The 12,070-nt window shown below is 33.2% G+C and overlaps 1 protein-coding gene across 1 annotated transcript; it reads right to left on the bottom strand.

Moving 5' to 3' along the window:
• Positions 1 to 551: 551 nt before the first annotated feature.
• Positions 552 to 11,542, bottom strand: LOC131954840 (beta-galactosidase). The gene is made up of 17 exons (XM_059318652.1): positions 11,436 to 11,542; positions 9,728 to 9,897; positions 9,347 to 9,497; positions 9,007 to 9,070; positions 8,773 to 8,867; positions 8,504 to 8,687; positions 8,188 to 8,243; positions 7,949 to 8,070; positions 7,591 to 7,631; positions 7,312 to 7,427; positions 7,107 to 7,181; positions 6,777 to 6,866; positions 6,126 to 6,233; positions 2,554 to 2,688; positions 2,337 to 2,446; positions 1,879 to 2,014; positions 552 to 1,756 (listed from the first exon to the last, which is right to left on the bottom strand). The coding sequence occupies exons 1-17, from the start codon at positions 11,505 to 11,507 to the stop codon at positions 1,475 to 1,477; spliced, it is 2,007 nt and encodes a 668-aa protein (XP_059174635.1). The 5' UTR covers positions 11,508 to 11,542; the 3' UTR covers positions 552 to 1,474.
• Positions 11,543 to 12,070: the final 528 nt, after the last annotated feature.

The raw sequence follows: 12,070 nt of genomic DNA, 5'->3' as shown, positions 1-12,070 counted from the left end.
TGATAATTAAAAATTGGTGTCATGAAATAACTAGGCAAAAATACAACAAATATAAAATGCACTTTAAAAGAATCATCTAGATTTAGCTAAATTAAATTTCTCATCTATACTCACCTGAGGTAAGTCTCCTGCTATCTTACCTACCATTAAATATAGATATTCTAAATCTACCACAAATGTCATATATATTATCACTATTACTGGCTCTGTGACACTCATTCTTGTCCAGATTAATTATCTGTACTGAAGTATCAAATATTTACCTTGTTCAAACTGACCAAAGGTCAAGATGTATGTTTAGGATGAGATAAAATTAAAATCATGAGAAAAATTTAACTAATCATGAGTTATGAAAAACTTGAATGCTTGTTAAATTTAATGGATCAGGACAGCCATGTCCTGTAATAAAACAATTTGAGTAGTAGAACCACAACACATTCAAACATTACTACATTTTATTGCTAATTTGATGAATAATCAACATTTTCTTTATTTTCTAAACTTATTGTAAAGACATTGGAAAAAAAGTATAAAAGAACAAAACATTTTAAAAATTTGCCAGTTGATTTATTTAATATCACATGCATAAAAGTAATACACAATTTGAGAATGTAAAATTTTTAAGGCACAAGTGTACATTCATGATTTTAATAAACTACGTACCTATAGACTACATGTTTTTCTAATTATTTATCATTATATTGTCTTGTAGATTATTTGTAGAGTAGCCAGGAGCAAGAATTTTCTACTTCCTTAAAAGGTGTGTTATCAAACTGTATTCTCAAATATAAAGACAACCGGGTAAATTATGCATATTTTATCAATATATAGAATGTATTACTAGCAATTAAAAGAGAACAATATAATCAATAGTGATGATGTATCAATATAAATGGATGGCTTACAGTGCTTTTTGAAAAAAAAAAATTATCACATGACCAGAAAAAATTATAAAATACTGAAATAAATGAGCCTGAAAGTTCAAGTACTCATAAAAATAAAATATTAATTATGTGCAAAATCAATTTTGTTCTGTTAAACTCAAAAACATACATGAATACTTTAAATGATATGCCTGTTTATACTCTTATATCATAAGTTTTTAAAAATGACTTAATAAATACAAAAAATTCTGTATGTTGTTTTAAAATGAATGGTTATTAACCTTGAATGATGTTAATGTAATTTAAAAATTAAAGTTAACATGCTTTAAGTTATAATAATGTAGGATATATTTTAAAAAAAAATCATGAAAATATCCAGGTATTGCTTTTCAGCAATGAATATTCATCTAAATATCGAAATAGTATTTCAAGCTGATAATTGACTGTTGGAAAGGCAAATTAATACAATGCTGTCCATAATGCAAATGCTATTTTTAATGTGGTAACAAGGATAACTGCAATAATAAGAAAATGATTGCTCATGTTCTGCACTCTGATGACATCAATTCATCATTTAAACAGAAACAATGTCAATGTAATAAATGATAATCAGGATTTCCTTGTCTAACAGGAAGTTTATGTTTATTGCCTGGACCATTAGGCCCATTTAAATAAGCAGTATCTGTTAATGTAATGGAACAATCATTCTGTGCTTGGTCCATGAAACAAGGAGAATTCTCCAGCTCCAAGAGATATATTTGGTTCAACCCACCTTGATTGTTAAATGCAAATTTTGGAATGTACAATGTAACCTGTGGACCCATACCTGGCCAATACCGACCAAGGTTAAAATCATTAAGGATGGCTTGTCCCTGAAAAAATATTTAATAAATGCTTATAATTAAAAAAAACTTATTTTTCTTAAACAAATAAATTGAAAACAAAATTTAACTTAAAATATTTATCAGAATAGTATGAAAGTCAAGGCGTATACCTTCCCCCAAGGGCGTGGGTCAAGGAATGTATCTTGTGGTTGATCAGGAGAAGATGGAATGTTTATAGAACCAACATAAATGGATGGAGTCATTAGATTTGAATTAGGAGACTTCATTGGTTTATTAACAATGTTTCTGAAACAATCAAATAAATTCAGGTATATTTTATGTTAAAATGTTTACTTTGGAATTAATATATTTTAATATAGGCCTACTATAAATATTTTTGCATTTAATATTTTAGGGGAAAACTATTAAAAAGTTGAGATGTCTATGAGTAAAACGTAAATCAGGAGATGGGTAATGTTAATTACATTTTTTATCGCGCGTTACTAAATGACATAATTTGAAAATATCTTTTTACATGAAAACTTGAACATGTGCAATTTCTCCAAACTAGTGTGACATTTTTATAAAAATTTTTTTTGTCAATATTGATCAATAAAATTATACCAACCTTGATTTCATAACAGATACTAATTTTGAATTGATATTTTCTAAATGTAGAGGATAAATCTGCCAGTTGGTGACAACATTTCCTCCAAGGGTTACATTTTCAATTATACCCTGTAAAATAGGTAAACATTTACAGGTAAAAAAATATTAATCAAATAAAAGAAATTACTGGTAATGTCGTTACATGAAAAAAAAAAAAAAGAAATGATTGATCTAACCTTTGTGTTGAAATTCATACCAGTAGAAAATCCCACCCTGCCCTGGTTCTCAACCAAAATGTCTACCACATGTCCCTTATTGCCTGTTATTTGTACTTGCATTGAATCTTCTCTATACAGAATTCCAAATGGGACCTAAAAGTAAAATTAATATTCAATAATGAATTTTATTACTAAAAATTATTGATGATAATAATTATTAATTTCAGTATTATACAAAAAAATAAATTATGTGTGATACGTATATAATAACAAAAAGAAGATGGAGTTGGATAAAGCACACACTGTGCAGACCGCCAACCAATAGCACCAAGCAGACATGGGAACCCTCAAGGAAAGCGCTAAAAGAAGTCGACCAAGAAAACCTGGTGACATGACCACAAAGATGGTTTCATCTGGATCAGGTTGAGAAAATAGCATATAGAGGACTCTGGAGATCTTTGGTTGGGGGCCTGTACCCCAGCAGGGATGATGGGTAATGATCTATATATATAAAGCAAAGTGGTCAAGTGCCCGATATGGCACTTCCCGGCGCCGCAGGCGCGTCAAATTTGGCACGATGGTGCCTTCGGGCAATAGAACACGAAGGCCGGTGACGGTTGGCCGAAAAGTCTACGGAGAAGGGGTCAAAACTGACCTCGACTGACCGGCGCCTTATATGGGCTATATTACGAAAAAAAATTTCCTCCGACGACCCCCCTTGAAATTTTGTGAGGTGGTAGGAGAACGCCTTGGGGTGTCACAAAAAACTCGCCATGTCCGGGAAAAATCGGGAAATGGGTCAAAACTGACCAGTCGTATTTCCCTATATAATCTTTGTATTTTATGGGAAAAACAGAGGGTCATTTCAAAACGGATTTTAGGGCACTTACCCTGTTTACATCTGGCTAATTTTTGACATGTTTATAGGTAAATGGCTTGAGCGTAGGGCTGACCTGTCGGTCTTACTCAAAGCCCTCGACGAGGGCTAAAAAGTGACCGCGAGTGAAATTCTCTTTATATGAGCTCTATTACGAAAAAAAATTTCCTCCGACGACCCCCCTTGATATTTTGTGAGGTGGTAGGAGAACGCCTTGGGGTGTCACAAAAAACTCGCCATGTCCGGGAAAAATCGGGAAATGGGTCAAAACTGACCAGTCGTATTTCCCTATATAATCTTTGTATTTTATGGGGAAAACAGAGGGTCATTTCAAAACGGATTTTAGGGCACTTACCCTATTTACATCTGGCTAAGTTTTGGCATGCTTATAGGTAAATGGCTTGGCCGTAGGGCGGACCTGTCGGTTTGACTCAAAGCACTCGACGAGGGCTAAAAAGTGACCGCGAGTGAAATTCTCTTTATATGAGCTCTATTACGAAAAAATTTTTCCTCCGACGACCCCCCTTGATATTTTGTGAGGTGGTAGAAGAACACCTAGGAGTGTCACAAAAAACTCGGCATATCTGGGAAAACTTCGGAAAGCGGTCAAAACTGACCAGTTGTATTTCCCTATATAATCTTTGTATTTTATGGGAAAAACAGAGGGTCATTTCAACGCAGACTTTAGGGTACTTAAGCTCAGTATATCTGGCTAATTTTTTGCATGCTCCTAGGTCAATGGCTTGACCTTTAGGGAAAACTGTCGGTTACACTCAAAGCCCTCGAAGAGGGCTAAAAAGTGACAGCGAGTGAAATTCTCTTTATATGAGCTCTATTACGAAAAAAATTTTCCTCCGACGACCCCCCTTGATATTTTGTGAGGTGGTAGAAGAACACCTAGGAGTGTCACAAAAAACTCGGCATATCTGGGAAAACTTCGGAAAGCGGTCAAAACTGACCAGTTGTATTTCCCTATATAATCTTTGTATTTTATGGGAAAAACAGAGGGTCATTTCAACGCAGACTTTAGGGTACTTAAGCTCAGTATATCTGGCTAATTTTTTGCATGCTCCTAGGTCAATGGCTTGACCTTTAGGGAAAACTGTCGGTTACACTCACAGCCCTCGAAGAGGGCTAAAAAGTGACCGCGAGTGAAATTCTCTTTATATGAGCTCTATTACGAAAAAATTTTTCCTCCGACGACCCCCCTTGATATTTTGTGAGGTGGTAGAAGAACACCTAGGAGTGTCACAAAAAACTCGGCATATCTGGGAAAACTTCGGAAAGCGGTCAAAACTGACCAGTTGTATTTCCCTATATAATCTTTGTATTTTATGGGAAAAACAGAGGGTCATTTCAACGCAGACTTTAGGGTACTTAAGCTCAGTATATCTGGCTAATTTTTTGCATGCTCCTAGGTCAATGGCTTGACCTTTAGGGAAAACTGTCGGTTACACTCAAAGCCCTCGAAGAGGGCTAAAAAGTGACCGCGAGTGAAATTCTCTTTATATGAGCTCTATTACGAAAAAAATTTTCCTCCGACGACCCCCCTTGATATTTTGTGAGGTGGTAGAAGAACACCTAGGAGTTTCACAAAAATCTCGGCATATCTGGGAAAACTTCGGAAAGCGGTCAAAACTGACCAGTTGTATTTCCCTATATAATCTTTGTATTTTATGGGAAAAACAGAGGGTCATTTCAACGCAGACTTTAGGGTACTTAAGCTCAGTATATCTGGCTAATTTTTTGCATGCTCCTAGGTCAATGGCTTGACCTTTAGGGAAAACTGTCGGTTTCACTCAAAGCCCTCGACGAGGGCTAAAAAGTGACCGCGAGTGAAATTCTCTTTATATGAGCTCTATTACGAAAAAAAATTTCCTCCGACGACCCCCCTTGAAATTTTGTGAGGTGGTAGGAGAACGCCTTATGGTGTCACAAAAAACTCGCCATGTCCGGGAAAATTCATTAAATGGGTCAAAACTGACCAGTCGTATTTCCCTATATAATCTTTGTATTTTATGGGAAAAACAGAGGGTGATTTCAAAACGGATTTGAGGGCACTTACCGTCTTTACATCTGGCTAATTTTTTGCATGCTCTTAGGTAAATGGCTTGACCTTTAGGGAAACCTGTCGGTTTCACTCAAAGCCCTCGACGAGGGCTAAAAAGTGACCGCGAGTGAAATTCTCATTATACGAGATTTGGTCATTTGGTCTATGAACAGGGGAAGTAACTTTTTAATGTAATAATTTTTTAAAAATTTGTATTCTCTTTTCAAGAAAAAAACAAAAATCATAAAATATAGCATTGTTTTAAATAAATATTTTGTTATAAATTAAGTTTTGCATTGTACTGAAATTGTAAAAATTAATTGCGAAATTAATTTTTTATAATATTTGATTGATTCTATTGAGAAAACCCTTGCAGTTCTAATAACCGTGCGAGTGATAAGTTTGCGAATATTCCATCAATATTTAAGCATCATGAATTTACTCCACTGTATAAATTTACGCCCTAAGCATTTACGATAGCAACCAATCACCTATTAATTAATTATTCAATTCCTTAATTTTTTCGAAAACCTAAGCGAAGCTAGGCAGTATGCCTAGTGATGATATATAATATTAGACAATATTAAAAGCATATTAGAAATAGTTTGACATCAATATTAAACATTCATTCAGAAAATGTAAACTTCAACAGTAAAGACTTACTGAATTCACCATTACAAAAGCTCTGTCTCTAACACCTCTAGTGGACAAGACAGTTGGTGTATTATATGTTTCATTCAATACAAATCTGTACAATATAAATCCACTGTACTGCAAGACAAAATAAAAAAAAAACACTTCAGGTTAATTTCAATTACTTAAAATTGAATTGTCATCAACTATGTCACTTATAATATAAATTAAATATTTTATATATAGCGTAGAGAGTGTTTTTTTTTATAATAAATAGTTTTAAAATAATCTAAAGCATAAATCTTACAAAAAAAAAAAAAGACAACTTTGATTATGGAAAGTAAAAAAAAGTGACACTTGTCAGTCAATAAGGCAGATGAAGTAGAGCTGACCTTGTCTCTTTGACTTTGGCATGTGAAAGTATAGTAAGGCCAGCTACAATTACTTTCCCTAGCTTGTCAGGTACTGATTAGAACTGGGTGGACTCAATAAAATATTACAGATTCAAGTCCAAGAACACTTTTTTTGAGTTAGTAATGGTATGTTTAACCACAACATCCCATATATGATTAGGTTAGCCATAATTCTTTATTATCTAGACAATGTGTCTTTCTTTTTAAAATTTAAATGAAGTTGAGCCCTAAAGTGTGCAGGATGTACCAACATCCCATAATTACTTACAAATTTCAACTGCTCCATTGACACAGGATACATTAGGTTCACTGGGCCTTCTGGTGTTAGATGAGGCAGCGCATCTTGTATTGTACAGACCTAGGTGGGAACACACCAAAACTAAAAACATCAGAGTGAGATTTTGTAAATCAATACATTAGACAGTCTAAGTAAATAAAAAGTAATAAAAGTTTCTAAAATTATATTGAGAGCCAATACTGTTTGAAGTATTTAGAAATTAAACTTTGATTCAACAACAAAAGATTGATTAAAATTGTGTAGAATAATAGAAATGTTTTAATATTGAAGTAATTCATCTAAAAAGAGTAGCCAACTAACAAATTCTATTGGGATTTCTCCATATTTGGTCTTGTTAGTGCTTGGAGGAATAGGTGAAGATGGTAGTGGCAAATACTGTGAATAGAGATATTTATTTTTTAATCAAATAACTGATGTAAAATCTATTGCTGTGAATATAGTTAAATATTTATATAGCAAATCTTAATATATTAAACTACCAAAGATTTTAAAAAATATACCACACCTTGGCAATTATGTCACGCATTGCATAAAATTTAGGAGTTATGTCCCCTGCCTCACTGATTGGGGCATCATAATCATAACTGGTTGGTACAGGTTGATAAGGTGGAATATTTGCACCTATACAATATAAAAAAATCATAAGTAATTGATTTTGAAATATTGAGAGCTGTTATTTTAATTATTACATTTTTTTTACATGGATCGATTTGATCTCATATTAATCAAGTATTACTCAACATAACTCAGAATAAAAAAATATAATGAAAATATTGGAGCATACCATTATAAAAGCCAAAATTGGTACCTCCAACAAACATATACCTGAGACAGACAGATTTATGTAAAAGCAATCATTTTTGGAAGAATCTTGAAAGTAAAAAAGGTTGTGTTTAAATAATGGTTGCATGTATTGTAAGTATAGTTAAATTTGATACAATTTAATGCAGATTTTATGAAATGTGTACTTAAAAATTAAAAAAAAATTAAATTTTAAGTTTATCTACATTAGAAATTTAAAATTCAGTTTAGAAATAAGTACAGTTACACAAAGAATTTAATTGATGTGCAAGTTTTTAAGAATTTAAATGATGTAAAAGTTTTTAAGTTGGCCTTCTTTGTTTTTTAAGATGCTGACATACATATTGATATTAGCTCCATATGCTAATAGCTTGTCAAGACTTTTAGCAACAGGTGTGGCATCTGTAGTCTCATGTGGTGTTCCCCAATGGTCAAGCCAGCCAAGATAAAATTCTGAATTTACCTAACATGAGATCAAATTCTCAATTCATGTAACAGTTGTAAAAATAAAGAATTTTTAATCAATAAAATGTAATATCTATCCTGTTTTAAGTAAATAGCAAAAATATTCTGTGCGTACCAGTGGCCCGAACGGCTCATAATCTCTCTGGGACTGAAATGCTCCCACAGGATCATCTGAAAACCAACATCACGTCTGATTATAAATCATAGACTACAGTGCAAACATTTTTAAATTTAGTTTTAAAAATCAGAAACATTACATATACATTTAATTACATATTTAACCTGTTAACTATCCTCAATATTTGCTAGAAAATGCAAATACGGCATTGCAAGATTTAAAAATGCATTATTTTTTACTTTATAATTTTACTTTATAATATAATTTATTTTAGATATCAAAAAAGAATATTGTGTTGGATAAAGATTCTTACCTGTAGCTCCAAAATCTATCGTTGCATACACCCCATCAATTTTCCCGCATTTAAGAAAGTAATCAGCCCCGCCATCAGTAGAATAAATTATTACTTGGCTACCAAGTATAGATCTCACTTTATCACGAAGGTAATACAAGTAATCTTGGTCACAAGCAAAATAACTTCCATATTCATTTTCTATCTGAAATAGGTTTGTATGGAACATTAAGTGCATTAATATAAAATAAATAATTTTAAACGCAATAATTTTAAATTAGTATACATACCTGTACCATTAAAATGGGACCACCATTGTTGTATAAATATGGTTTTATTTTAGTTAAAAGCTCTGTATACCATTTGTCAACCCATTTTAAATAGGCTGTAACAAAAATATACAAGAGTAACATAAGTTACATAGTTTTGTAAATAGAATATTATTTTTTAAATAAATGGATCTTATATTTAACATTTAATATTTAATTAAAAAAAAAATTCGCTACAAAAAAAATTGTACACACATGGATCACTGGTTCTAAAAACCATGTTTGGGTCCTCTGTTAGAAGCCAGCCTGGAAAGCCACCCTGAAACACATTTGATATCAGTAATGAACCACAGTTTACTATTTAAATTAACAAATTCTCAATCACAACTCCAAATATGTGAGCTAGTTTCAAAATTCCATACTCCACATATGTGGATTACTTACAGATTCTCATACTCAACATAAGCAAGCTTACACTTACACTTCTTACAAAATCCCATAATTAACATATTTGGACTAATTACAGATTCTCATACTCAACATAAGTAGGATTACACTTTACACAATCCATATTCTACATATTCAGACTACTTACGAATTCCCATTCTCCACATATGTAAGGTCCAAGTCTCAGAAGCACACCTAGACCAGCTTCCTGGGCCAATTCTAGAAAATTAGTTAGGTTTGATGCCCCACTCCACGTAAAGTTGCCAGGTGTAAGTTCATGAACATTCCATGGAACGTAACTGAAAGGAATTGATGTTATGGTAATTGCATACTTGTATATGAGAAGAAAATCACTTTATAAAATGTGCATTAGTAGTATTTCAAAAGGAGAATTAAAAGCAAGCTTTGTAGTTAAACAGACACACCAATTTTTTGGATAAAAATTTATGTAAGTAAAGTTACTAATTATATTTATACATTTTAGGATATAGTAAAGAGACAATTGCATTTTATTAATATTTTACCATACCCTTGTACAGCATTAAGCCCAGCAGCTCTCATTTTCATCAGCTGATCTTTCCAGTAACCTGGGTGTACCCTGGAGTAATGCATACTCCCTGATACATAACGATAGGGAACACCATCCTTTAAGAAAGTATTGTTTAAATAATCTATCTCAAATCTTCTTTCACCATTGATCTGAAAATAGAGGAGAACAGTAACAATTATATATATATATATATATATATATATATATATATATATATATATATATATATATATATATATATATATATATATATATTTGACAATAATGGCTTTAGATTACTAAACTAAAGTAACAATTAAGCATAAATCAATTTGAGTTTATATTTAACTCAATGCAACGAGCCCGCCGGTTGGTTGAGGCCACGCCGGGGGGACGATCTGTCCGGGATTCAAAGGGTCGATTCTAAATATCATCCAGTATGACTACTATAGACTACACTCAATGTAACTCTAACCACTGAACAGTACTGAGTCATTGGTCATGTCATAGCAGTACTTATATACTATTAACTCTAAGTAATTTGATCTACACAACTGAGCTACTACACTGTGTCCAGTGTGTGTAACTAGTTACTAGTAGTACTAGTAGTAAGTAGTAGTTAGTAAGTAAGTAGTAGTTAGTACCACTACTTTCACTACTACTTTAACTTACTACTTGTTGTGTTGTTACTTAATACTTGTTAGTTAGTACACAGACACATCGGGTAAAACTCCATTTTAAGCGTATTTTATTCCCCGCTTCATGTTCACCTCCAGTTGAGCGTATTTTAATATAAACACAACCCAAACACACAAAAACATTAGGAAAACACTAGGATTAGTGCTAGAACCTAGATGTCTAGATCTATTTATGGTTTAATATATGAATGTGAGTTTTAATTAGAAAAGGTAAATAAAAAAACAACATAAAAAAGCATTAGGACAGTTCCAATTAAATAGCGTGTGATCGTCAGCGGGAGAAAAATCCCTATTCGGTCAAGGGTTCAACACAGAGTTTCTTCCAGGCATCGCTTCGGGGGGGCGAAGCCCCCCCGAAAATTTTTTACCGCCCCCCCGAACGAAATGAAATTTATATAATTTATATAGAAAATATATACTTTTAACAGTGTCCGCCCCCCCCGAAGAAAGTTTACCGCCCCCCCGAAAATTTCAAGTGCCCCCCCGGAGAAAAAAGTCTGGAAGAAACACTGGTTCAACATGAGTTCACACTAACTTTAATTATCAGCATAGATCTAGATCTACATCATAGCTTGGGCAATAGCTATTTGAAATGGTGTTGCCTCAGTTTTGGGGTTCATAAAAGTTTATTTAATATTTACTATTTAGGCCTAGGGCCTATGGCCTATAGTCTATAGCATTTAATTTCAATATTCCAAATTTGGATTTTTCTCAAGTTTTGACAAAAGTAAATTATCAAAACTAAATCAAAACTTCATAAAGAAATAAGCCCAATGTTTTGGTAACGTTTTTGTGTGTTTTTAGTTTTTTATAATAAAATACGCTCAACTGGAGCCTGGAGGTGAACGTGAAGCCTTGGATTACTAATTACTTGGAAGCGGGGAATAAAATACGCTATGGAGTTTTACCGACACATCGTAAATATTAATTAAAATAGACCGGTAAATTGTAATAATTTCAATCAAGCATTGGCTTTCGTAATGGAAATCCTATTTAATGGTTTAGCCCACCTGCTCTATTGATGTCAATATTAATGTTGTTGTTACTAGTAGAAAAACTAATTTACAAACGGCAGCTGCCATTTTGTTTACTCATGTGATAGATCATGTGACAGCGTAAACCCCTTCTTTATATAATAATGATCCTAGAGCTGAAGCAAAGGTTCTCAACTCAAATATCACAATCCCTTATTTTTTAGCATATGGTAATTTAAACAAATAATTTGGCTTACCCCACTCCCCCTGTTTTATAGGCCTGCTATTTAGGCATATGGCCTATATATAGCATACGTATAACAAAGTAAACTTAAAGTAAAAAACAATACACAACCAGTTTTTCTTTCAGCCATTTTTCTCGGGGGGGGGGGGGGGGGGGCGGACACAGGTTAAAGTATATATTTTCTTTATAAATTCCATTTCAATGGGGTGTGTGGGGGGGTGTGGGGGGGGGGCGGTAGACTTTCTCCCCCCCCCCCCCCACCCGGAGAGATACATGGAAGAAACTCTGTACCGAACACATACGACAATTCTATAGACCACAACCTCTCCATTTTTTAAAATAAATATATATATATCTATGAATCACCACACCAACAAAGAGCGTATTTTTATTGAATGCCTCGTCCCTAGCCGCTACTAACTAAAAA

This window comes from Physella acuta, unplaced genomic scaffold (assembly GCF_028476545.2).
Source record: "Physella acuta isolate Inbredline_101_S28 unplaced genomic scaffold, ASM2847654v3 ptg001034l, whole genome shotgun sequence".
In the NCBI taxonomy this organism is placed as follows: Eukaryota; Metazoa; Mollusca; class Gastropoda; family Physidae; genus Physella; species Physella acuta.
Note: the sequence above shows the minus strand (reverse complement) of the source record. Positions and strands in the feature narration are given on the sequence as shown.